The 27,574-nt window shown below is 42.4% G+C and overlaps 1 protein-coding gene across 1 annotated transcript in view; it reads left to right on the top strand.

Moving 5' to 3' along the window:
- The window catches only part of Tnr (tenascin R), a 79,769-nt gene extending 64,904 nt beyond the window's left edge, over positions 1–14,865 (top strand). Inside the window, exons 17-21 of the mRNA XM_090340380.1 lie at positions 1,120–1,271; positions 2,604–2,700; positions 7,463–7,624; positions 10,876–11,039; positions 11,913–14,865. Coding sequence (XP_090196506.1) covers positions 1,120–1,271; positions 2,604–2,700; positions 7,463–7,624; positions 10,876–11,039; positions 11,913–12,032 — 695 coding nt within the window. The 3' untranslated portion in view covers positions 12,033–14,865. The remainder of the gene's footprint in view (positions 1–1,119; positions 1,272–2,603; positions 2,701–7,462; positions 7,625–10,875; positions 11,040–11,912) is intronic.
- The last annotated feature ends 12,709 nt before the right edge of the window (positions 14,866–27,574 follow it).

Consider the following 27,574-nt stretch of genomic DNA (forward strand, 5'->3'; position numbering starts at 1 on the left):
TCACTGCTGCCATACTCAAAGAACTCCATCAACACAACCATGTTCTTTGTTGGCCCCAAATATCATGTTATTTCCAGAGCACCCAAACCACTAGTCCTGGCACAGCTAGCACTGCCTTTAAACTGTACCATCAGCCCCCACAGTCCAGAACAGCTCCTCCAGTGAACTCTGCATCTCTGCTTCCTGCCTAGCATTCAAATTTCCAATTTATCCTATAGTTAAGCTCTTCAAGACACATGATTTAAGCCTCTCTTTCAGCTAATTAGATATTGTTCTACAAATTGGGCTGTTCTCTCTGAAAGATGAGCTGCAATTTGCTTCCCTTGCCCTCTCCTTAAACTTAAACTGAACTGTAAAACATGGCCGTTTGATTGTTTAGAACAATTGGGAGATTATTTTGTATGGGGAATAGATATTCATCTTGAGGCTAATGCTGAACTTGTTTGGGTGAGCTTGTTTTCCTGAATGACTGCCGTAAATGAAGACCACATAGGCTTTGCTGACAGGCCTTTTGCCAGATATGAACAAAGGCCCTGGGTTCAATTCCCAGCACAGCATAAACAAACAAGTACGTGCATACATACATACATACATACATACATACATACATACATACATACATACATACATAGACACATGAGAGATGTATGGATGTATGCTACAGTGATCTTCCAGCCAATGTATCTGTCACCAACTTCTGAGTTAGTAAGTATAACTAGCAACATTAATACCTCTTTGCCCAGTATAGAAGCAGATCTTTATTACAGCCATTTTTGTGTTACTAATGAGCAGACTGATCCTTAATGAAATCAAACTGTTTGCTTCCAGTCAAGAAAATAAGTAAGTAGACAAGCCAGCCTGTGAATCTAGCTCTTTGATCTTCAGAATCCATAAAAACTATCTATTGTCTGATAAACCTGACATTTGTTCACAAGGAAGAAGATGGAATATTGTAGAGTGACCACACTCACGCTATTTAAATTCATCAAGGATTCGTTACAGTGCTTGCTGAAGTACCAGCCACGAGACTCTTTAAAATCTTCTCTGATGCCAGGGACTCAAGAGGCACATAGTGGAAGGAAGACTCTTTTTCTTGAATCTGCTTCTTTTCCTCTGCAGGAGGCCGAGTGTTCTCTCATCCTCAAGACTGTGCCCAGCATTTGATGAATGGAGACTCTCTGAGCGGAGTTTACACCATCTTCCTTAACGGAGAGCGAAGCCAAAAGTTGCAGGTGTTCTGCGACATGACCACAGATGGGGGTGGCTGGATTGTAAGTAGGTGCCACTGCTCCCCTCACATGCCCGCTCCCCCAGGGTGCTCGCCTGCCCAGCTCAGCACCTGTCCATCTGAATGTCATCACCCTCCGGTCATCCTTTCTTCTATCCTCAGTGCCTTCAGAGTCCTGGTACCACAGCCTAATCAGATATTTCTACAGAAATGAGCATATGGAGACTGCAGCAGCCTGGCCCAAAGAAAGGCCCCCAAGGTGGCTGCTACTTTCCCTCCAAGGAGAATGAATACATACAGGGATTAAGAAGAGGTTGTGGTGACTCCAAGAAGCCTACAGACCCTACCAGTTCAGATCTAAAGCTGCAATAAGGCAGCAGAGGAGCAGCCCTCCTTAGTGCAGTGACTGGAGAGTTAGGATAAGGGGCAGAGAATGGATAACCTCTTTTGCTTACAAGGGCTAGCTCCATCCTCATCCTTCTCTGGGCTCCTGCTTCTTCCCTGGAACTGTTGCAGGCTTCAGGGAGTAGGAATGACAAGGAAAAGAGAGATACCTCTTGCTGATAAGCAACTCCCCCACCCCCACCACCCACCCCTCCAAACCTGGCAGTACAGAGTGAAAGAAAATGGACAGCCTTGCCAGTGCTTCAGCTGTGTGAATGTCAGAGCTCCCACACCGGGTCCTGATGGGGTCCTGCAGCTGAGTGTGTGTGCGATGGAAATCCCAGCCCCACCCCTCCTGCACAGATTTCAGGCTCATAGATTTGTCATGATGCAGGAAGGGTTAACTGGTGGCTGTGCTCCCAACAGCTACTCTTGGGAGACATTTTCTTTTATGTTTCTGACATATTTGCGCCTCTTTCTTAAAATATAATTGGAAATTGAAGCCGAGGCTGATGTATTGGAGGTTAGATGAAATTAGCACTTAAACAGCTGAGAAGTGAATGATATGCAATCGCTTTGCCTGCAATAAAACGATGACAGTGACTAGATAATTTGAAGTCAGTCCTGTGTGTTTGGTGAGGAATGTTTTCGACTGCTCTTTATGCTGCCGAAGATTAATTTGAGAGTCAAACTTATTCCCTCTGACTATTTGGGAGTTTGATATGTAGCCAAAATCCTTTGCTACATCACAGGGTACAAATTAACGTCAGCATCGCACCCCCAGCCTATTTCCCTGGGGGCTTCTGCCCTTCCAGAGACAGGTCAAGAGCATTCACTACAAAACCTGCTCTGTAAATACCTAGCTCTGTTGGAATATGTTATTTACTTAGGTATCTTTGGCATTGCAGAGACAAAACTTGATTACAATCATTTTATTTATTATCATTTATTTTCTTGAGCATCTCTCCTCATTTCCTCTTTGTCCTCACAGGTATTTCAGAGGCGACAAAATGGCCAGACTGACTTTTTCCGCAAATGGGCTGAATATTGTGTGGGCTTTGGAAACCTGGAAGATGAATTTTGGCTAGGTAACATCTGCTTTGTCTTTCCTTTGGTGGGTTGATCTGGCCTTTAAGGTCAAATGGGATGAGACTAAATGAAAGGATCTCTAGGATATGGAAACACGAGCTTTATCTTGTGTGATTGTTGTTCTTAATGTACTATGTTATTTCTCTTCTTTTTTGTTGCCCTTGGGTTAATCTCATATTGCTACTGTATCTGACTTTGTTACCTGGTATATTTTATGTATGTTTATTTGTGTTTCAAAATAGGAAAGGGAAGGGGGAAAACAAGATAATTGGGAGGGGGTGGGGAGAGGGAAATGGGAACAAAAGCATGAGAAGGGGTATCAATGTGAGAGAAGTAATGCACCTACTACCTGGAGAATGTAACTGTAACCCCTCTGTACATTATCCCAACAACTAAAAATAAATCTCTCTTCTGTCCCCATCTGAGACTGTCAGGAACCTTGTGTCCATGGCAAAACTGACAGCTTGTGGATTGCTTGCAGTACCTCTTGCTCTGTGTGACTCCACTATTGATCTGTTTTTTATCTCATCCTGATGTTTTCCTCTTTGCTCTGTCTCTTCCCATCTTCATTAATAGTCTCTTATGCTGATGGGCCTTCATGTGAAGCAACTATAAAAATCAGTGGGCTGTCTGGTGGGGCAGGGGGTTCAGGGAGCAGCAGGCAGGCCGGACCTCTCTCAGAAGCCAGGCAGGCAACCGGCCAACCAGCCTGCAGGTCAGGAGACAAATGAGACCAGTCACTCTGCTCAGTTCCTGGGAGAGTGTCATTATCTGGCTTGGGAAGGAAAGAGGGAGAAATGACGGTGGCATTAGAGGTGATAGGCAATTTCCTGGAGTTCTGACACAGCTGGAGGTTTTGATGGAGAATTGAACTGGTAGATGTAGGTAATACACACCCAACCCAGGCAGCAGTGGTGCCAATTCAGAAAGCAGTCAGTATGACCACGTGCATTCCCCTCTCATTTTTCTGTTCCTTTGGTGTCAGTGCTCAAGTCTCAGGCACTGTCCCTTAGCTTTTGTGCTCTAGGCTAGCACTCTACCACAGCTCCACTTCTAGCTCTTTGCTTATTTATTAGAGATAAGAGCCTCACGGGGCTTTTCTGTCTGGGCTAACATCAAACTGTTACCCTCAGATCTCAAGCTCCTGAATAACTAGGATTATAGGCATGAACCTATAATTACCAGCACGCAGCTCCCCTCTCCTTCTTAGTGAGATTTTCGAGGTAATCGATTAAGAGCGGTGGAGGGAAAGGTGAAATGCTCATGTTACATGTGGTCTCCTCTCATTCCCCCACCCCCCACCATACTCTCATCTAGTCTTATCAGCTTCTCCTGGATTCCCAGATAGCAATGCTGTGACCAAGCTCCCTGCTTAGCCATCTCACCATGACTCACCCAACCGCTAGAATAATCTTCCTCATCCTCCTTTTGATGACGCCATACCATCACCAGGTGAACATCAAACCCTGGACCAAGGTCCAATGCCTCTCTACTTCCTCTAGATTCCATTCTCCACCATTAAGTACCTCACCTTCTTATCCTCCTACCTCTCTAACTAGACTCCAAACATGTAAGCTTGCTGATGCATCTCTGGGAGAAACATTCTCCCAGCTAATTGTCCCCTTTCCCCACCTCCATATATCAGTAACCATCTACATCTACTCAAATTCTCAGCTAAATACCTCTTCCTCTACAGAACAGATCTTAATTTTCTCACCAACTGCCTGTGGGGAAATCGGCCACACTCTTGTGGGTCAAATCTTAGTCTACTTGACTCTATTTCCCTTGACTTTACTGTGTAAGCTTCCTTTGGGGCAAGAACTACATCATGTTCATCTTTTAATACTTCTGTCTATTGTCGTGCCCAGGAGATGGTAGATAGCTGAGGTCAATTAATGATAAGAATTTCTTTAGTTGTTCTGTGTCTGCCAATGTAGGTAATAAAAATATAAGTGAAGGCTAGCTACGGTGGTACATGCCAGTGATGCCAGTTATTCAGGAGGCAGCAATCAGAAGGACTGCATTTTGAGACCAGCCTGGGAAAATAATGAGGGAGACCCTCATCTCACTTTATAAGCTTGACATAGCGATACATACCTGTCATCTTAGATGTGCAAGAAATGTAGTTAGAAGGACTATGGTCCAAGGTCAATTCTAGACAAAAACCCAAAACCCTATCCAAAAAAATAACTAAGGCAAAAATGGTTGGGAGGAGTGTGGTTCAAGTGGTAGAGAGGGCTTGTCTAGCAAGAGCAAGGCCTGAGTTCAATCCCCAGTACTGCCAATACACACACACACACACACACACACACACACACACACACACACAGAGTTATATATTGCACATTATGTGTCATAAATCAAAGGATATCTCAAAAATAAAAGAAATGGAAAGAAAGCAATGGGGATATGATTCAGCTACAGTTTAATATATAGGATATAAGTCCACTGTTGTCTCTGCTGCTGGTGGTGTTAAACACAGAGATCAGGAAGTATTAGATGTGAAACAAAAACCAAGCTGATGCTGAGAGGTAAGGTCAGGGTTAGAGTTACGGTTTCTCCTTCACTTATTAAGAAAAACTAAAATAGATTTCCAGAAGTGCTTTCCTTGCTGTTCCCCACATATTTCTCAGAACATCAGAGATACCACCCACACTGGGAAACACCCAGCCTAACCTATGAGCTCCTAACGGAAAGCCACAGATACCAAGGAGGGAAGACAGCTCACCAATGGTTGAGACTGAGAGGGATTTGGGGAGAATATAAGAGAGGAGGGGGCAATAAAGGAAGAAAGGCAAGAATCCTCCCTGTCCACAGAGGAAAGGTACAAATCAGAAAGTAAGGTTAGGTTGATTGAATGAAAACACATTATAGACATTAAAAGAAAGTTGAACAGAAAACTCTTCATAAGGAATAAGAAGCTAGGAAGAGCCCCTGAACGGAGGTAAGTCTGCTCATGTGTAGGTCCGAAGTAATATTCAAGCATGCCTTGTTGAAGTTGTAGAAGCAGAATTGAAGCAGGGATTCTTGTTCAAGTAACAAATTATTTCTAGTAATGATGGGGAATCCCAATGATTTCCTGTGGGGAGCCCTTGTTCAAGTGCGTCATTAGGAAAAGTCCTCTGACTTGGAGGATGGAAGAAGCAGGATATCACTAGAAAAACTCAATGGGTCTTGGCTGGAGATGCAGTCTTCACAAAGGCACCTGGGAAGGAAGGATGAAGTGACTCCAGTTGGTCAAGGTCATGAAAGGTTATGAATTGCTGGCAGCTCCACTCTTGGCAGGATGGGTCCACCTGATGATTAAAGAGCCTCCAGGCATTATATCACCAGCAGATATTAAATCTGCACAAGAGCATTCTAGGGCAAACTGTGTGTTAGTAGCTTCAAAATAACAGTCTTCAGCCTTCCTTTTACAACCAAGGCAAAAGTTTATATGTTGAGCATGATAAAGAAGCCAATCATTTTATTTCTCTGGACACAGCTTCCTCTTCTACAAAACAAAGAGGTTGCCCTAAGTAATCTCTAAATTCCCTTCAACTTCTGTAGCTTTCTTATTCATGGAACACTCAGCTATTAGAGCAAAGTGAGAGGAGCCAGGCTCACTAAACGTATAAACATCAGAAATGATCAGCAGTGCGAGGAGACTGGTTCAAAGTTTAGGCAGGCAGGTCAGAAAAGCAAGTTAGAAAATCTATATGAGAAACTATCACCAAGGGATGTCTGAGCTCTACCCAAACTCTAGTTATAGGATTTTGTATCTTTTAAGAATCTATTAGCCCACAGCCTGGGATGCTTAGAGGCCAGGCAGAAGACATCTGAGTGGGAATAACTTAACAGAAAGACCAGAAAAGATTATAAGCTGTGGCAGATGCATTAGACAGAAAGCATTCAGAGTCAAGAAGCAGAGAACAATATGGATGTCCTTCAACTTATGATGAGGGTTGCATTATGGTAAACCTATTATAAACTGAAATATCGTTAGCTTGAAAATGCATTTAATACACTTAGCTTACCAAACATCACACTTAGCAAAGCAGTACACCATAGAGTAGTTGTTTGTGCCTCTACTCGTGTGGCTGAGCTGTGTTCATGGTCACTCAGGGGACCAGGAGAAGGTGCTATCCAGTCACTGACAGCCCAGGGGAAGTTTAAAATTCAAAGTGCACTTTCTATGATCAGTATAACCTTCATACCATCCTAAAGTCAGAAATTTCTGAAGAAAGTGGATTCATGGAAGTCTAGAAGTATCTCTGTTCTCTGACTTGGCTCTTGGAGCCTCCTGGAGGTGGACATAAGGAAGAACCATGTAAAAAGGCAGACAGAGTTCCTCTGGGGACTACTCAGAAGTGTTGGGGTGCCTGGATACCTAGGGTACCCAGAAGTCCTGCCCTGGTGATTCTACTTCTTGCTTCCTTCCACTTACATCAAAGAATTCACCCTGTGTCTTGGTTTCAGGGGAGATGATGAGTGAAGTCAGGCATTCTGAGGCCCAGGGCTTGTCTGTTACTGAATGAAGCCTAGATGTAGGGATCTGGAACAGTCTGGGTAGCACTCTTCAGTAGACTAGGGCTGGCCTCCTTTGCAAGGGAACATTTGGAGTCTGGCAGGGTCTCTAAGAACAGCCTGAACAGAGCTGAGAACAAAACCAATCCAGATTACCTCTGCCTGGCTGCTTCATCCCTATAGCATCTGTTCTCCCTTTTCATTTTCAAAGCTGCTCGGGACCAGACTCAGCATGTGCTCTGCTCTTCTCCACAGGGCTGGACAACATACACAGGATCACATCCCAGGGCCGCTATGAGCTCCGTGTGGACATGCGAGATGGCCAGGAGGCCGTCTTTGCCCACTACGACAAGTTCTCCGTGGAGGACAGTAGAAGCCTGTACAAACTCCGTCTAGGAGGCTACAATGGCACCGCAGGTACCTGAGGGCTCTAAGCAACCCAAGGGTGGTGGACATGAAGCAGGCCAAAGGAGCCCTTGTACCAGGCAGGACCTTTGCCACGATTCTCTGCTAGCCTGAGTGGAGGGATAGGCAGCTAGGGATCTCATGGATAAATCCTCCTGAGCACTCATGGGGACCCAACATCAATTTCTCAAGACTTTTGTTTGCTCATCTGGAAAATATAGTAACCATATCTTCCCACTCCACAGATGACTCAGAAAAACAATTGCAATCAGCGTGATGTGAGTGCCCTTTAGGTGAAAAAGAAGATGCAATGTGAAAGCAAAGGATTCTTTTATCTTATCTAAATTAACCATCCAGTGGGCACAGAAACTACTCTCCTCTGGAAATTTCTCTTGCAGTGGGATCTAGGAAAACCACCTCGGAACTACTGACAATCATACAAATTCCCAATCTTCTGGGATTCTCCCTCACCCCATCATCCTTACGGGCTCCACTTCTACCAGGCAGAAGAATGCCACCTCTGTCAGCTCTTTACAGTGATAGCGTTTCTCCCATGCTGCCTCTGGGCACCTGCCTTTCCATTTCCTGCATTCTGGTATAACCCATTTCATAAAGCCTGCTGTGCCAGAGACTTTATTGTTTGGCACATGGGGTTATTGGACCTTCCACTTTTCCAAATTTTAGGGCTAAATGCTGGTCTTAATTTTAGTAACATTTCTGGTGCCTTCTTGGAATTAGAAACTTCCAAGTGCTGCCCTTCCAATGACTGTATCTGCTCAATTATTTCTTTTCTCAGCCAGATATTGTTCTTCCAAAGTGAAGGCATACCCTTCTTTATTATTGTTCATATATGAGATCACTGGAAATGGCAATCATACAAGCCTGAGGATCCCCCAAGAGCATGAAATAGTCATTGAAAGGAATGTATTAAACAAGATGTCAGAGTAAATCATTTTTTAAAATAACCAGATGCTATTCACTGCCTAGATTAGCATTAGACCTGAAAAAAAATTCCTGTTTCACTGCAGGAATACAAAAAGTAAGACCTTCCTTCCTCCCTCTTCCTTATCCTCCTCCCTTCAAGCCACATTTTATCTGTGTATCCTGGGCTCAGTCCCTGCTGCCTCTGATCCAGCCTTATTTCCTGGCTAGGGCCCACCAAGGGAAGAACAGTTAGATAGTATTCAGTTCTCATGTGTCAGAGGCAAGTCCTGCCAGCAGCTTGGCTGATCATTAGAGATTAATTATGACTCACTCCTCACCTGGCATATTCAGTCCATCTTCTTCAGAAGATGAAAATCTGGGGTTATTTAGGCTGCCCCACTTCTAAGCAATCCCACACAAAGGTGGCTCTAGAGCACCAGGTTTCAAGGTATGAAAGGTCCATCCCTCATCTCTGAATTTTTAATAATGCCCAGTCTCCCTGGCCTTGACCTGTCATTGGTACTCATTTTTACTGGCTACCAGCCAGTGCAGAATCTCCAAATCCAAGTGAAGTGCCTTTTGCTGCTCCTCATTCCTCAATGCAGACAACATCCATGTCACTGATAGGACTCGGCTTGCATTCAGAATGGAAATGACAAGACAAGTCATCAGAAAGAAGTCATAGGACAATTCTTAAAGACTTACTGTACAATTGGGAGGTGATTCAGAAGAAGTATCAAGACATGAGTATGATTTAAGATAAAGAGGAAGTAAGCATGCTAAGAAATAGAAGGGGGAAAATAAGAGTAAGAACTTTCTCTCTTGTCTAGGATTAGGAAGAGATGACAAAGGATATATTTTAGGTGATGGACTTAATTCTAGATAGACATAAAACCTGAATCCTTTGAGATGGGAAGGACAAAATGAAGATTAAAAACAATAATAATATGCTATTTTAAGAATGTCCCCCCTTGGGCTGGAAGAGGAGGCTTCCCTATCAAATAAAGGTGTTCCACTGGGTGCTAATAGCTAGTACCTGTAATCCTAACTAATGAGGAAACTGAGATCTGAGGATTGCTGTTCAAAGCCAGACTGGGCAGAAAAGTCCATGAAACTCTTGTCTCCAGTGGACCACCAAAAAGGCAGAAGTGGAGCTGTGTGGCTCAAGTGGTGGAATTCTAGCCTTGAGCCAAAAAGCTAAGCTTAGGGACAGAGCCCAAGCCCTGAGTTCAAGACTCAGGACTGGCCCTGCACGCATGCATACATGTGCACACACACACACACACACACACACACACACACACACACACACTCACACAATACATAAATAAAAGTAAGTTAAGTTATGTTGGGATGCATTAGAGACACCGAGTGGCCACTGTAGGTATAGCTCCAAGGCCCCTGAAACTATGTCCCTTCTTGTGGAAAACAATCTCCTATGCAGCTGAGATAATTTTCAGCCCATAGGAAGTATGAGGCCCCTTGACAACATTCCTAACCACAACTCGTCCCCAAAGTTTAGTCAAACATTATCAATGAATGGTGGTTAAATTCTCAATTCTATGAAGTCCTACATAACATTCCCAGCAAGACTACACTGTGCTCCCATTTACATTTGAGAGCAGAAACCTCCCCCAAGCTCCAGACAGCCTACACCACGTGTGAGCAACTCTAATGTAGGTGATTTCTCTTCTTATATTGAACCAAGAGATGCCTCTTTACAGTCTCCACCTGCCAATCAATCCTCATTCTTTTCCACGGTATATAGTTAATGGTATTGTTTTCTCAATAGTCTGTCAGGTATTTGGCAACCGTGATCACAAAGCTGCTCTCACCTCCCCAAGCCCACCATTCCTCCACATGCATTTCTTCTTTGGCATGGCAATTTTGTCTTCAGCATCCTGGGTTTGGTTTTTGTTTTTGTTTTTGTTTTTGTTTTTGTTTTTGTTTTTTTTTGATGGAACCTCTAGTTGGCTCATTTCCTTCTTCACAAGTGGCACCAAGTTCTAAATGTGGGTTTGGGGGTGTAGTCTAACTAAGACTGGGTTTCCTGTGTGAAAGCCAGGCTGTACTCAAGTGGAGATCCAGACGGCCGCAAGTCAGCATGGCTAGGCTCTGTCTCCAGTGGAGGCAAAAGGAGCCATGAGTGTTCTGTGTTCCGTTGTAGGCCTGGGAAACACCTGGGGGGCTGAGATGGCTTGTGTGAGCCAAGCTCTCAGCAAAAGGCTGCATGTAGGTAGTAACCACATACAGTAAAGGGAGGAGCTGGTCAGCTCAGCCAGGCTAATCTTTTTTAAATTCTGTCCCCAAAGAAACCCTCACACGTTTCTTCTTTGCAGGAGACTCCCTCAGCTATCACCAGGGGCGCCCTTTCTCCACAGAGGACAGAGACAATGATGTCGCAGTCACAAACTGTGCCATGTCCTACAAAGGCGCGTGGTGGTATAAGAACTGCCACCGAACCAACCTCAATGGGAAGTATGGCGAGTCCCGGCACAGTCAGGTAGGTGGTGCTTTGCTGGCATCCAGGGTAACTCTTAGCTTTATGTTCCAATGCTTTTGTGGGTCCTACCTTTCCCTTTAAAAATAAAAAAAAGTAAGTACTTTGAGAAAAATCTATCCTAGAAAGAACAATTATACACATGCTGAGGTCTGCACAGGACAGGAAGGAAGCCCAAGCAAGGAAAGGAAAACTTCTTCAACTCGGTGTGAGAACTCACCTGGTGAGGCCTTTGCCATCAGAGGCCTTTGCCATCAAGAGCTTCCATTGCATTTCCTCATGGGAAGAGCTCATCAGCTCTGAAGACTGCTTCCCAGGTTCTGTGGACTCCACGGAAAGATCCAGGCCAAGGTCAGAAATGTCCAAGTCAAAGAGGTGATGTTTCCCCAAAAGACTGCAGCTCCATCCATAGACTAGGCAGGGTGAAAGGGAGCCTGGTGGACCCGATGAGACCTTCCCATCTTGGGCAGCAGAAAGCCACATCCAGAAAAGCCCCTTATTTCTAGGCACCCCAGATGAGGGACCATCGCAGGTGAAAGCTATGCCAGTCTCCCTTCAAGAACAAGAAATCAGATACCCTCTTCACAATGCTGCGACTTGCTAGAGATTTTGAAATTCACCATAATCTTCTTCCCCATTCCACAACTGAAGGCCAAAATATATAAAGGCTCAGCCCCTGGCCTGGTTTAAGGAGAAAGCTGGAAAGAGACTTGGCTTCCTTCTCTTCCTGGGGAACTCAGCCGCAGAGCTCTTCATTACTGTCGGTGACTATATAGGCATGCTGGATGTCAGGCTCCAATCATTCCCATTCTTTTCAAGCAGGGAGTTGTCTAGGAGGCCAAGATGATCTGACATGTTCCTCTTTCTTGTCCCCAGGGGATCAACTGGTACCACTGGAAAGGCCACGAGTTCTCCATTCCCTTTGTGGAAATGAAGATGCGTCCCTACAACCACCGTCTCTCGGCAGGGCGGAAACGGCGGGCCTTACACTTTTGAGCAGTGGCAACCGGAACCAAACGATCTTTTCTGTCATTTGTTTGTATTTTATAATATGAGACAAAGGGGGGAGGGCAATTGTCACGTGCTTTGCAACATACATATTAAGAGTGTTTAAAGGAAGTGGGGGCATCGCAGAGATCAGCTGACTACCATTCATCTTGCTTCTAGTTTCTGCTGCCTTAGAGCATGAGTCTGGGGACTGCCCTCTCCCTCCTCAACCGTCATCCCTAACTAACCTCTCCTTTCCCATCAAGGTGGAAAGGGACGGGGGAAGCTTGTTTCAAAGACCAGGCAAGCTGTGGATTGTAGGTGGTTCTGGATTCCAGGTATTTGTGGTGCCATCACAAGCCTTCTATGGCTGGATAACCAATCACATCAGCTGAGAAGAAACCTCAGCAAACAGGGCTTGGCTAACAAGCCCTGAGAGGAGGAAGAGATCAACAACCCAAGAAGTCCTTTGCGATGGGCCAAAGATTCTCATCCTCTGTGGTTCCTATCTTTTCCAGCCCAACCCATTATTCCTTTACCAAGTTTCACTCTACTTTTAGTTCCTCCTGTTTTCAAATCTCATTCCCAAGTCCGATACTGTTTGCTCTTAGCCTTGGGTTGCTCAGTGGCTATTTACAGAAGGTTTCGGATCACTGTTCTCATTATCCAGCCAGTCAGTTAACTTGCCTTGATAGTGGATGGGATGGGGAGAAAGTATTTATTTCTGAGCACTTTGGGGACATGAATTGAGAAAGGGACAGAAGAATAAGAAATTAGGGTACCTCCCATAGAAATGACAGTTCACATTAGAAACAGCATTCCCAGTTCCAACTTCTGATCTGATTTATTATGGGTTATGTTTTCTGAATTGCAAACAGAAAGCCTATTCCTGATGCAGTAGCTTTAGTAGGAGTCAGAAGGTAACGTTCTATGAACATCCAGTCGTGCTTCTAACAGACAGCCGTGGGAGGAACTATAATGTTTGGGCTTGCTGTTTTGATTCTGTATGAAAGGGAAAAACCCCTTAATGAGGTGAGATCATGAGAAATTTTTCTCCAGTTCCTTATATTATTCAACCTTTGGAAGGAAAAATGAAAAGTGCCAGAGGAAATAACATCTAGAAATCCAAAAGTGAGAAGGGAGGGCTGTGGGCCTGCTGCTCATGTGAGGAGATGTGCCATTTCCACCAGCTTGATTGGATTTTTAAGCCCTGGAGAACTAGAGACTCTAGAAGCTGTGGCCTTTTAGCTTCTTTAAATCAAATGCCAGCACCAGCCTTCATTACAGCATCTGCCCAAACCCATATTCAGGTTTCCACTGTCCTTTCTGTTCTTGCCCCTTCCCTAGGGCCCAGTTCTATTTGTGGTGGAGTATCTGGTACCTTCTCCAGCCAGTTACTGGATGAGTTATCAAATTTTCTAACAGAAACTACTCTACATTCTAATCAAGCTTTGAAAACCAGGAAGGGACAGTCTCTTAAGCTATATCATATAATTTTGGTATTGTGAGGGTGGAGTCTGCCTGCCATTTTCTGTAGGTGTCTTCCCATTGGCAGCCTCTACAGGCCTTATTCTCTGCTATGGTGCTATGATAGAAGTATGACCAATGTATTTAGGACAGGAAGATGTGCAAGGTATTTTCATTTACTAATTTACCATGAGCTTCAAGAAGCTAAGAGGAAAAAGAAAGAGAAGTTTATTAATTAATAAAATTTAACTAGAAAATGGGCCACCCATGAAGAGCAGGAAATATACCAAATAAATTACTTGAAAGCTGAATTACAGGCCTACATGCGATTTTACCAGCTACATGACTCTGAATAGGCTGTCTCACTCCTCTGGGCCTCTGTTTCTTTCTCTACTGAAGGAAAGATTAGATCAGAATAAATGCAACCTTCTCTTTTAACTGTCAATAATGCTAATCTATGGTGTAAAAATTAGAATAGAAATTGACATTGATGAGAGAGCATGATTAAGTAATGAAAATTGACCAGAAGCCAAGGAAAGAAGAAGAGAAGGGAAGGCAAGGAAAGGGAAAATCACATGTACACACACACAGAGATATATACATACATATATACACTACAGAAAAGATAACATCAAAAAGAGGCCGAACCACTTGTGTCTACAAAAGCAGAGCCAGGGACCTGGGTGTGTGAGTACGGCCCACCTCATCAGAGGAACTGAAATGGAAAAGATTGTGTGTCAACATATCGGATGAAAGTCAGGAAATATCAGTATATATCAAAACCTGCCTTTCACTGGAATAGTTTCACCCTATGGAACATTTTTATAAATAGTAGCAGAAACATTGCCTGGATTCGTTTTAAAGAATTTTAAAGCAAGAAAGGGACTTCAAAGATCAGCTCTTCCAACCCTCTGTAAAATGATTCATAGATTCCTTTTGTTAAGTACAGTGACTTTCTTGTGAGTTTTTTAAGCCATTTAAGGAGACCGTATTCTCCTGTCTTTCCAAGGCCCATGATCAAGTTAACTTCAAGCTTCTGAACTTACTTCATTTCTTCCCTGAACTTCACTAAGAAGTTCCTGAGCTTCTTAACTGATTCCTTCTTAGTGCACCCATTCAAGCACCTGTGCTTACTCAAGAGAATATAGGAAGCTGTGATCAGAAAGTTCCCACCATAGTGCTTGGGGTGCAGTAGTGTGTTTGCCTAGCATGCATAATGTGCTGGGTTCTAGCCTTAACACCATAAATAACTGAACAAATAAAGCATGTTGAAGATTCCCATCAGAGACTCAAAACGAGTAAAAATCGAGCCATCCCAGAAGGCAACCTAATTTCAAACACATCAGGATAATTATACCACAAAAAAAAAAGAAAAGCAATACACCAACAAGTACAGAAAACAGCTACCAATGGCTGTAATAGACCATGTTTGGAACCAGTAGCCAGGCAGATTCTGCTCTTTTCATGCCACATCCTATAAAGATATTTTCCAACATATTAAACTCATGTTTTCTATGGTTACTGCTAAAGAGGTCAGGTGTGAAGAAGGGGCCACAGGGATTACAAACAAGTAGAAATTGCTGGCTTTTATACCTTATTATAAAAGCTGGACGAGAATCTTGCTAAGAGTGACCACAAGGTGGCATTCACAATATCCAGCCACTTATGGAAAGGGGGTAGAGAACAGTGGGGTTCTCCTGGTCCCAAAATTGACTTGTAGATTTCCAAGAAATTCAGAGAAAAGATGTACAAGTATTCAAATCCTCCTTACCCCTCATTATCAAAACCCTAACTCCACTACTGACAAGGTGGTGGGATATCTGACAATCTTTTTCCTTCCATATGAAAACCAACTAGCTCCCTATAGACTGAATATTGTTATTTCAAAGACAAACTTGGAGAAGAAAGGCTGCCAGGGAGCTCCGAGCCAAACCAAACAAACCTAAACACATTTATACTTTGAAAATCCAATCTCAGAACAGAGTTGTAGATTAAGGAACAAAGGGTCATTGTACAATCTTTTCAAAGAACTCTTTTTAAGTCATGGGTAGAGAAAAGATTTAGGAGCTCCTCTTCCCTGGATAAAGAAATGGAACAGTGGTTCTCTCTCTCTCTCTCTCTCTCTCTCTCTCTCTCTCTCTCTCTCTCTCTCTCTCTCTCTCTCTCTCTCTCTCTCTCTCTCCTCAGAATTTTAGGACAAGGTGGACCTACTTACCCAAGTTACATGCTTTTTCTATTGCTTGATTTCTTATTGCTAAATTGATAATCAAAATCTTTAGTTCCACTCCTTTCCCTCTACAGCAGGGGGAAAAGGGCCACTTTCCACTTCAATTTGCATCTCCCTGTCCACTTGGAAAACTTTGAAAAGGAAACTAAAAAATCCAAACTCTGTTGTATTTCAATAGTTTAACAGGAAGTGGGACAATTTGTCACTTGCCTCAAACTTGTCTAACTATCAGAAAGGTCTTCAGTACCTCCAAAGCCTAACCTAACCCCTAGTTAACATCCTACATGATTCACTTTGATCCAAGGAACATGGATGAAATGGGAAAAGGGGGCTCGTGGATTTGCTTCCAGGCTGTGCTTATAGTCTCTAGCTGTTCTGCAGGGTCTGTATTCCTTAAGCTCTTTGATTCATTGCTTCCCCAGATCTTTGCATCTTTCATAATCCAACCCTCACACATGGGATAAAGTTTCCCTCAATGGCAACAGAACATTCTGATAGCTATCAGACCAAGTAAGAACTCAAAAGAACAAATGAAAACTTCCAAAAGCAAAGTAGAGAAAGCAGCTGTGCTGTGCTTTAAGATGACATGTTGGGGTGGATACCGTTCCAACTGGAAAAAAAAGGGGTTCCAGTTCATTTTAACTGTCCACATCATCAGATTTGCTCAAGCCAGTGACTCTGAGAAACTGAAAGTAGGGGAAAAAATTAAATAAAAGAAGCAGATGGCTCCTTAGAGAGTAAAAGTAAGCCTGATCTATACCTGATCTTCCAGCACAAAGATAGATCAGACAAGGCCAGCCATAATAAAAGTACCAGCACTGACTCCTCAAGTTCTAGACTGCCTCCAACCAACATTCCTTATCAGTTCATTGGATCCACATGAGGAAATAGGCAGACAGACACTAGAGGCCTTTGTACACAGCAGACATGAAGTAGAGGGTTTTCTTTGCTTGCTCAACTAATGCTGCCTGGATCTCATTTTCTTCACCAGCATTTGCAGCTTGATTTGACATCTCCAACATTTCTGATTTATTTTCCAAGGTCACTTCGTGCCTGAAACATGACTTCATTGCCCCTGCAGAGCCTCATTGTCCAAATGTCCTTGGCAAACAGTCTCTGGACACTATTGCATTTTCTTCAAACAGGAAATCCTCTCTCTTTCCCCATGCTTAATAAAGCTGGGTATCCAAATGACACAGCTCTTGTTATTCAGACAAACTCAGCCTCCTCTATTGACTTAATAAAACAGCTCCCTGTTGCCTGGGACTGTGAGGTTGGCCTAATGCTAAATTTCAGACCCATTTAACAATTTCAGTCTACTGCAATCCATTCTAGTAGGCTCCAGCATTGATACATTGGCACCACAGGCTCAGGTGAGAAAGTACAAGTGATTATTTTTCTCCGAACTCAGCACACAGCTCCAGGAGTCCTGGAACCATTGAGCAACCGAGAGGGCAAGCATCCAGAAGCAAGGCCAGGAGAGGATGCATGGATGCGAATTGTCATCCTTCTGTCACTGTGTTACGAACCTCTAGGGAAATTTTATATTACTCTGTAACATCCTGTCACTTAACACTGCTATGATCAACCCTGTCTCCCAGCACACCTTCACAGACAGAGGGAACTAGAGATGGTCAAACCCCATCCACTCATGTCATGCTCAAGTACACCGAGGCCATGGTAGGTTAGACAGTGAATTAGGAACAGAGCTGAAGTCAGGTCTGGCACAGAAGTTTTCAAATTTGTCCTTTCTTAAGCAAAGAGTGAGGAAACTAGTACTTATTGTTCACCAGATCCCATGCCAGAAGCTTTGCACATCACTAAATCCTCCCTACAATCCTGAGTGAAGCTGAACCATTTCAGAGACCCAGAAATTGGCCATAAGAAGGTGACGTGACATGACTTTCCTAAGGACAGCTGCAGTCTGAACCTCTTTGTACAATATGAGAGTCTGTGAGTTTTCTACTTCATGAAACTGTTGTTTTATGTTTATTTAGTCACGATGCCACCATCTTGGATTTGACTAATACAGGACTCCCAGTGACTCTCTCTCTCTCTCCCATCATTCTCTCAAAGGCTTTTGCTTTGCTTTTGCCACATACTCCAGGGACCCTGAACCCTACCACAGGAACATTCTGTTCATTCTTTTTTTCTAAATTGTGTAGTGGAGGGGTGGGCCCACAGGTTGGAGGAGGAGATGAGAACTGGGACAGAGCTATGATTCCCCTGTTCCCATTCTTTTGGAAACATGGAAGCTTCTTCCCACCCAACATAGAAAGGGTGGGTTTCCAGAGTCATCCTTCTCAAACTGGAGCAGGAGGCATACCAGGATTAAGGCGTGACAATAAATGTGATACATGTTGTAGAACATTAGTTTTACAATAACATTTGGGAAGAAAAAGTTCTATCATGAATGTATTCAATCTACTACAAATAGGTAATCTCCTGGATTTCTAGACTAAGATACACAGGTTACACAAAAGTCTGGGCTGGTCTTTTCTGAACTCCCAGAAATAACAGATATGTTCGGAGTCCTCTGCAGGAGTACAACAAACAGATTTTTGAGCAAAGAAAGGAGAAAAGAGAAGAGAAATCCATCATGTATGTTCGCTGGCTTCTTCCTCTCACTCCTTCTCCACCTGTCATCCCCCATGGCTGAGGCGTACTTTGTCTACTTTGGGGAATTTAGAAAGAAATCAATAACTTGGTGGTTTCAGCTGGTAGGTCAAAACTTCTGAAGTGAAGCCTTCTCTTTCAGTTGAACAATGTTGATATGAAAAGGGGATAAATCTTCCCATGAGAGAAGTCTACTTTTTGTGGTGTAGGGCCAGGACTGCTTGGACAGCAGCAATGGCCATGTGTTCAGTACAGCAGATACTAGGTTTCCATAAAAATGTCAACTGACAGAGTCCTCCTAGTCTAACTCCTTCCCCAGCTGGCTCCCTCTGTGCCCTAGAGCCAGTGCAAGGGCTCACAGCTGTAGGAGTAGCATCTGTATGAGTCTATTCTTAACACGTATTCATCCTTCCTACATTTACCCAATAACACCTATTACTCCAACCTCAAAATCAGGCCCATTGGAATTCCAAGTTACTTTACACCAACCTTCCTCCTCTCTCCCCTACCCCCACTCCCGCGTAAGTCTGAGAATGCTATTACCTGGGGCTCAGGCAGCTGAGACTTGCCCTGGTGGTCTCTAGACTTTTGTTTTATGAAATCATAAACGCCAAATCCTCCAATGTCTCAGAATTTGAGTTTATCGTGTTAACCTTTAACAGCATTTTCAGGTAAAATAACAAAGACCAATTTACTGACTTTGTAGCTACAATGTACTTGGAAAAAAAAAGCACTTACTTAACAGACAAACTGGAGGGGGAAAATCACCCACAAAAACAAGAAGGAAATGGAGTGCCTACTCCTGAGGTGACATACACCGTAATGAGCTAAAATAGAACCACACAGGAGAAAGAAGAAGGAACACGAGCCTGCCCACTCTTTCATGGCACTGTAGCTCAAAGACTGGAATTTCCTCTGCCTGTTAACCATTGTTAACTAGTATTTTTAGTCCTGGTTGCTTTTAGCTTCTGTATAGTTCCTTTTTTAAACACATTTTCTATGCGTTAATAAAAGATCCTAATGGAGTGCTGTGTGTTTTCTGAATCCTGTGGGTTATTATGGAAGTCAGTCTTTCTTTATGTCTTAATTTTTTACTGTTATTATACAGGTGATCATGAACATAAGTCAGGGAATGGGCAATATCACCCCTTCCCTTGCTCTCTCCCCATTTTTCCCTCCCAGCCCCACCTGTAAGTTGTATAGTTTTTCAGCATAGTGTCCAGGGAGCACCAGTGTTATATTTTGTCTACCTTTTTGTCCCTCCATTTCCGAAGGCATGTCTTTCTTAATGACTGGTCTGTTTTCATGTCTTTGGACACCCTCTCCTGAGCCATCTTCTACCAACCTTTCTCCTCTGCATTGTCCTTTTAGATCTTCCTCCCCATCTACCCCTTTTCTGCCCTTTCTCTAAAGCCTTAATATTCCTGCATGTCTTAGAGTCTCCCTCTCCCTTTCTCTCACCATCCATCATTGAATTCTACATCTCATCCTTTGCTTTTCCCATCCATCATTGAATTCACCATCTTATTGCTTGCTTTTAGCATCAGAAAAGGTCATTGATGGGTGGCAGCCTCTGCTGTTCCAGCATCACGTGCACATTGGTCTTGTCTATGGCTTTGAGTCCTTGACTGGCCACAGAGACAGTAACTCACAGACTGCCTCCCTGCCTCCGTCCTGCCTTCTCTCCAGGCTCCCTCAACTATGGAGAGTGTCCAGCAGAAGCCTTGTCTCCAAATCTCTAGTGCCATCTATGGGTACTGGCTGAGAATATTTGACAGACCTAGTTTGTTAGGCCTGCCTAGTCTCTGGTCAATCAGTGCCCTGCACTGCCAGGCCCCATATACCCTGGCTTGGAGCTGCTTCAGTGGATGAATTCTCTGCTAGCCATTCTGATGGTGGTTCTCATGAATACCTCTTTTCAGACTTAGCCATATGGGAACACTTCTTCCTTTCTCTCCCAGTTGGTGCAGAGTGTGAGATCAACTTTAATCTCTAGGTTATATCAAGCGAATTTCAGCAAGGGAATGGTTCTGAAAGTCATTTCCATGGGAAATTTCCGTTTGGTTCCGTTCCAGAAGTTTACAGAGCTTTGAGGTGTGGAGACAGCTGAGCCATAGATTGGGCTAAATTCCATAAACCAAGATGAGCTCTTCTTCCTGCCTCAGGAAAGTCAACACTGTCAGGTGCTATGATGACGGAAATTATCCAGAAAAGAAAATGAAGCAGGAACAGGCTGAACACGCATCAACCTGTCGAAGCAGGGTCAGGAAGACTTTATATCTGTTAGTCTCCGGTGTTTCCTGGGAGACTGTGTAGGAGAGTGTGATGCCACAGCTCCCCCAAGGCACAGGGCAAGGATTGTGAAATGCCAGAGCCAAGAGAGAGTTCTGCTCACATCCTTTGTTCAAATGGAGGGAGAATAAGTTATTTTAAGAAGGGATTGAATCCTCTTTGAAGGGATTTTTTTCCTGTGTGCCAGTTCCCTGGACCACATGGAAAACATGAAAAACCTCTCTGTGTCCAACTCATGACAATTTACCAGCAAAGATGCTGTGTAGAAACAGCACAAAGGAGATACCTTCTCAGCCCTTTCCTTAGGCCTCAGTCTCTTTCCTTGTTTCTTAGAAAACAGGTCTCTGTGGAATGTCAGACAAGGAAGACTCTTGTTTAAATGCTTGTTTAAAACAGGCACCTTTCAGGGGTGCTATTTGGAAGAAGCCACTTTGGATTACATACATACCAGAGGAGTGACTACATAACTGAGATGAAAGCCTGCTACCTGAGTCTCAACTTGAATGTTATCTGGAAAGTGGAAACAGATACTAAAGGGATCTCATGGAACTTAGAGGAATTTCAGTAATTAGTGTTTATTCTGAGAGGGCTGGATACTAGCATTATGTTCTAACTTAAATGAGTATAATTCACCCATTGCTTAAGACCTCTGGGTGCGTTTACAACCTTCTGAACACAGATTTAATTATTGCTGTGTTGAGGGAACTAAGAATTGCCACGGGTAAAATTAAAAGTGGATTATTAAGCAAGAGAAATGTTAGCAGCATTAGTAATCAGTGCAATTACCCCATAGAATCTTTTCTCCCATAATGTACCCACTGGCCCTGGGGACCAATGCTTCAGCAGTGGCCGATTTGCCAGTCAGCAATAAGACATCACCACAAAATGACTGCCCTCTGGGCCTATGTCTCTCCTTTGCTGTGACATGTATAATATACCCCCATTTCCCTGACTCATAAATCCACACACAAATATGTCTCTTATTCCATTCATCCTTACCACCCACATTCAAGGAGTACCTACTAAATACCACACCCAGTGCTGATTCTGCTCAAAAAGATAGTGATTTTTAAAGTGCCACCCTACAGAAATTTCGCATATTTCTATACATCCCCTTATGACATAATTTTAGTGTCACGAACATTGTTTCAGACTAATTGGTGTTGATAAAGTTCTCCAGAGAAGCAGATAGATAGATATATAGATAGATGACAAGTAGATTGATAGATGGCAGATCGATTGATAGAGAGGTAGATTGACAGATAGATAGATAGATAGATAGATAGATAGATAGATAGATAGGAATTGACACACTAGATTATAGCAGCTGAGGAGTCTTATGATCTACCAAAGACCCAAGAAATCACTAGTTCAACTGCCAAGGTCTGAGAACCAGAGAAACTGATATTGTAAATCCAAATACCACAACAAAATGCCATTGTCCCTGGTCACCAGGCAGACAAGAAGAGACAAATTCCTCCTTCCTCAGCATTTCTTCTCCATTCCCATCCACTGGGGAAGATAACACACTTTACCCAGCCTGCCAATCCAAATGCCTGTCTCCTCCAGAAACACTCTTACAGATACACAGAGATTGGTGTAAAGAAGTTACAGGGTGATAAACAGACAAGAATAGCTTCTTTTCCATGGACTCTCCTGCTGATGAGGACATCTTACTATAGGACAAAGATTCAGCAGATTATGGACCTGCTCCCTTTTGGTCTCTTTCTTTTCCCTTGTATTTTTTTTGCCAGTCCTGGGACTTGAACTCAGGGCCTAACCACTGTCCTTAGGCTTTCTCAAGGCTAGCATTCTACCACTTCAGCCACAGCTCTACTTCCGGCCTTTTCTGTGTATGTGCCACCAAAGAATCAAACCTGGATCTTCATGCATGCTAGGCAAGCACTCCACCACGAGGCCAAACTCCTGGCCCCTCCCTTGCATTTTTTTTAACCAGACTGTCCAGTCCAGATATCCCACACATATGGGAGGAAGGCCCCTTGCTTCAAAGCTTTTAAAATAGTCTAGGGTAAAATTTCCAACTTATGTTTATGTGTTCATGAAGAGCTGGGAAGAGATACACAGTGAAAGAACTCCGTTAATTAGGATGAGCGTTGTCATTTCAATATTGAAATTTCTTTTTTAAACTCAAACACATTTCAAACACTTCAAACACGAAGAAAAGCAGCAATTAAGGAACTTACTGCATCCAGAAGCTAACAGAGCTTTCTCAAAGGACTGATTACTGTAGCATCCTCTTGGAGGGTAAGGGGGGGATCCACAAAGGTGCTGAAACTTTTAGATGTTGACACCCTTTAATACTTAAGCTAGAAATTACTATCATCAGATTTTACTACCAAGCATTCATTCATAGCTTGTGTGAAATCTTTGGGTCTATTCTTCACGACAAAACACTAAGCTCTTTAGAGACTGCCGAGAAACATGTATAAATTACAAAGAGTGCAGTAGCAATTAGAAACATTCAATATGTTAGCTCTACCGAAAATGTAAAGATCCAAGAGAAACAGGGAGAACCATGAAGTCATGTAGCTATTATGTTGGTATTCCAGTATGCCTGTCTTTGGTGACTTTCACTCACTCACTTTTTCTGACTTTTCATCTCCATGAATAAAATCCACAGAGTAATAACCAAAACTTGCTATGAACCACAGCTACCCTACATAAATTGGCAGCAATGACAACCTGGGTTGCATTGAAAGGCAACTCCAAAGACCCATGGACAAGAAGGTGGTCAAGGGATCTTTAATGAAGTCATTGTGAAACTATCTGCTCACACAATGTATCTCTGACCCCTCAGCTATACCATTGAAAGACTTGAAGAGATAGCCACATGCTTTTTGTTTGCAGCCTACTCCATCCCCCATTTTAGAAATGACCTGAAAGCCAGGTGCTGGTGGCTCATGCCTGTAATCCTAGCTACTAAGAAGACAGAGATCTAAGAATCAAGGTCCAAAGCCAGCTCAGGCAAGAATACCCCTGAGACTGTAACTTCCAATGAACCCCCAGAAAACTGGAGGTGGCACTGTGGCTCAAAGTGGTAGAGCGCTAGCCTTGAGCAAAGGATCTCAGTGACAGCACATAGGCTATATGTTCAAGCCCCACGCTGACAAAAAAAAAAGACCTGAACTTTAACACAATTTTAAATGATCCTGGCTGTTATAAAGCAGGGTTTCAAGCCACCGATATTGTGGATATTTTAATTTGATATATCTTTGTCTGGTGTTTTGTCCCAAGCATTGCAATATGTTAGCCTCATCCTTGGTCTCTAAGTACTAACAGGGCTCATAGAGCTTCTATCTCCACACCAAGTTTTAACAGTTGAAGATGTCATTGCCATATGATCCCTGGGGACAAAATCACCCTCATTCGAAAAACATTGTTGCTGGGAGATTTGCCATAGAATGAAAAATAACTTCATTCTAGACTTCATGGAGACAACATGTTGAGACTCTTCAGCCAATCCATCTCAGTCCAGAAAACAAAAGGATTCTTCAATGAAGCATCACATCCACATCATTACAGTTTTTTCCATTAAATTGCTTCTTACATACTTTACAAATGTTTGAAAAGTACCTAACTGTGTTTGAGTTTGCTTTATTTTCCCCATTTTGGAATTGCTCTATGTATGGTATGAGATTGGACTGCAAACACAGGGAATAGAATGTGTAAGGTGGTGCTTACAGAAAATGACTCTAACTTACAATGGTTCCATTTGTCATGACTCTCCAGGAATCAATTAAGTTGCAAATCAAGAATCACTTGTAAATTAGACCTTAGGCTCTATTGTTGTATCTGGTAGGCAAAAACCAATGACAGTGATACCTCAAATACCACACAATCTTGTATGTCCTAATGGATTTTTTTAAGAAAAAAAGCCAGAGGGGTGGGGAGAAGGAAATGGGGACAAAAACATGAGAAGGGGTATCAATGTATGTGAAGTAAAGCACCTTGTATCTGGCGAATATAACTGTAACCCTTATATTAATTACAATAAAAATTTTTAAAAGAAAAAGAGCAAGGGTAAGATTAGCACAAAAGGCAGAATTAGAATGTTTTTGTTTCAATATACTGCCTGAATCCAGGTACATGATCTTGAATAGGTTTTTCTTAATTATATAGATTTTTCTTCACTTTAAGGTGTATTATTTCTTAACTTTAAGAGGTTGGGAGGGGCAAGAGCATGAAAAGAAAAATGTTGTATTTATTTATGTTGTTTAATTTCTGTGAATCTGAGAATGTCCTAAATTTTTTTCTTTTCCATAGACTTGCTTCTAAGCCCAGAAAATTCTTTAAGTCTTTGTTTATGGTCTATCTTGGAGATAGACCATAAACAGCATGTGCATCTAAGGTAAGTAAGTACCTTGTTGGTTTGGATTAGAATGTTCTGTCAACATCTATTAGGTCTGCTTTAAGTCATCTTGATGTTATTTTGGCTGTTTTGTCTGTTGTTGAAAACAGAGTATTGAAATTGTACAATTATTGCTGTTGAATTGTATATTTCTCCCTGCAATTGTTCTAGTTTCCAGTTCATTTATTTTGATTGGTTATTAAAGGCATATATGTTTATAATCATTGTGTCCTCTTGATAGATTGATCATTTTATCCCGCTAAGGTATTTTTGTATCTAGAAGTAATTTTGTCTATGAGTGTCTAATATTAATAGAGACACTTCAGTCAGTCCTGGCCTGGTTACTCTTCACGTGGGGTACTTTGATCACCTGTTTGCTTTCCACCTCTTTTATGCAGGGAATCTAAAGCACAGAGGAGTTGTGAAATGTTTTTATCCATTCACTTATTTCCACCTTCTGATTGGAGCAGTTAATCTAATCTTCTATTTAATGTAATTAGTGATAAGAAAGGTTAGACCTGTGCATGTACATAAATGACATATTATTTTTATTTCTATATTCTTTCTATACTGCTTTTTTTTTTGATACAAAAGCCTTGAGAAGAGCTGAGAGTGTATTTTCAGCACCCCTTGTCCGGGTGGCAGTTATGGACCTCTATAAATCTTTTAGGCATTTTATTTTACCATATCTTGTATTTCAAAAAGACTGGGTGGTGTTATAAAAGGAAATCACAGACTACTTACTAAATCAGGAAAATCATAATTTGTGATCTGTCTAAATTAGATTTGTGTTTGTTTCTTTGATAGTAATGGAGTTTGAGTTCAGGCTTTCATGCTTGATAAACAGATGCTATACCACTTGCACTATGCCAGAAGCCCTATTTTGCTTCTAGATATTTTTGAGATATGATCTCATTGTCTGAGGCCAGCCTCAGACCACTGATCCTCCTTCTATATCTCCTGGGAAGCAGGGACCAGAGATGAGGGTCATCTTGTCCAATTTGTTTATTAAGATGCATCGCAATAAATTTTTGCCCAGGCTAGCCTCAAATCATAATCCTTCTAGTCTCACCTACCCAAGTAGCTAAAAAGACTTATATGCACTCTAAGACAGGATTAAAAAAAATAAAGAAAAACAATTCTCATTTTAGATACTGTCATAGTTATTCAAAGTTTCAAGTACATAGAAGCAGTCAAGAACATTTGAAAATATTATTCTCAATTTTCTGTGAAGGAATGAAGGCCAATGAAAGATATACTTAACGTTTTCCACAGGGAATGTACAAAGAAGTAGGAAATGAACTCTGAAGTAGGAAAATGTATTTTAAAAGAAAAAGAAAACATAAAGAAAAAACCAACATAATACCACAATCCTTACCTCATAATACTCATTCATTTCCTCTTGCTAGGTTCCTCGATTTCATGCTGATATTGACATCTTCTTTTAGACCCATGTTTCTCAGTCTTGGTAATGTTGGGGGCAGGCAGGTGGGTGGTTGGCTACAGATGCCTTGTAGCACCCAAGGATGTTTAGAGTCATCCCCAGCTCCTGCCTATTTTATTGAGCTCTATTATTACAAGCAAGGGGTTCCCTTGGGTCAAAATCATATCTCCTTAAAAAAAAAAAAAACACTTGCTAGCCTGTCTCGGTGGCCTGTAATTCTAGCTACTCAGGAGGCTGAGATCTGAGGATCATGGTTCAAAGCCAGCCAGGCACAAAAGGAACTGAGACTCTTATCTCCAATTAACCCCTAGAAAACAGGAAGTGGGACTTGGCTCAAGGGTAGGGTGGTAGCCTTGAGCTGAGGAGCTCAGAGACAGTGCCCAGGCCAGAGTTCAAGTCCCATGATCCACCCCCCCCACACACAAAAAAATTGCTAAAATCCAGACCTGTAATCCCAACACTTAAGAAGCAGAGGCAAGATGATGGTGAACAACAAACATAATGAGATGTTACCTCAACAAACAAAAATGCTAATCATAGCTCTCCAATTGATTCCAAGAATATACAACAAACATCTTAGCTGCTTTCAAAGAACAAAACTATAACCACTCTAAGTTTTCTGATGTGTTGATTGGATAACAACAACAACAAAAAAAAAGACTCAGAATGAAGCTGACATTTTTTTTTTCTTTTGGTTTATTCCCTGTTAACACTTCTTTTCATGTCTGTATCCCTTGTCTTGTTTATACGTTTATCTGATTTGGGGGAGGGAAGGGAAAATCACAGATAAGTGCGACAGAAGGTGAGCCAATGTAACAGGCATGCTGACTAGACACTATGTTGGAAATGAACATTGAAACTTGGGGAAGAGGAGAGGAGGAGGAAGAGGGAGGAAATGAGGGAGGGATAATGGTTCACAAAAGGAATGTACTCATTACTTTACTTATATAACTGTAACTCCTTGGTATATCACCTTATGATAAAAAAAAATTAAAGAAAGAAAAAAGGTAGGTTTTGATTACATTGTTAAGCTGCTGAATCAAACGTGACCTGGTTATACAAACACATCCTTTTTGTTTAAGCCAGTTCCATGTGAGTTTTCTATTATTTGACATGGTTAAAACAAAGGTATTAAA

Source organism: Megascapheus bottae, chromosome 10 (assembly GCF_031878675.1).
Source record: "Megascapheus bottae isolate mThoBot1 chromosome 10, mThoBot2.hap1, whole genome shotgun sequence".
NCBI classification, from domain to species: Eukaryota; Metazoa; Chordata; class Mammalia; order Rodentia; family Geomyidae; genus Megascapheus; species Megascapheus bottae.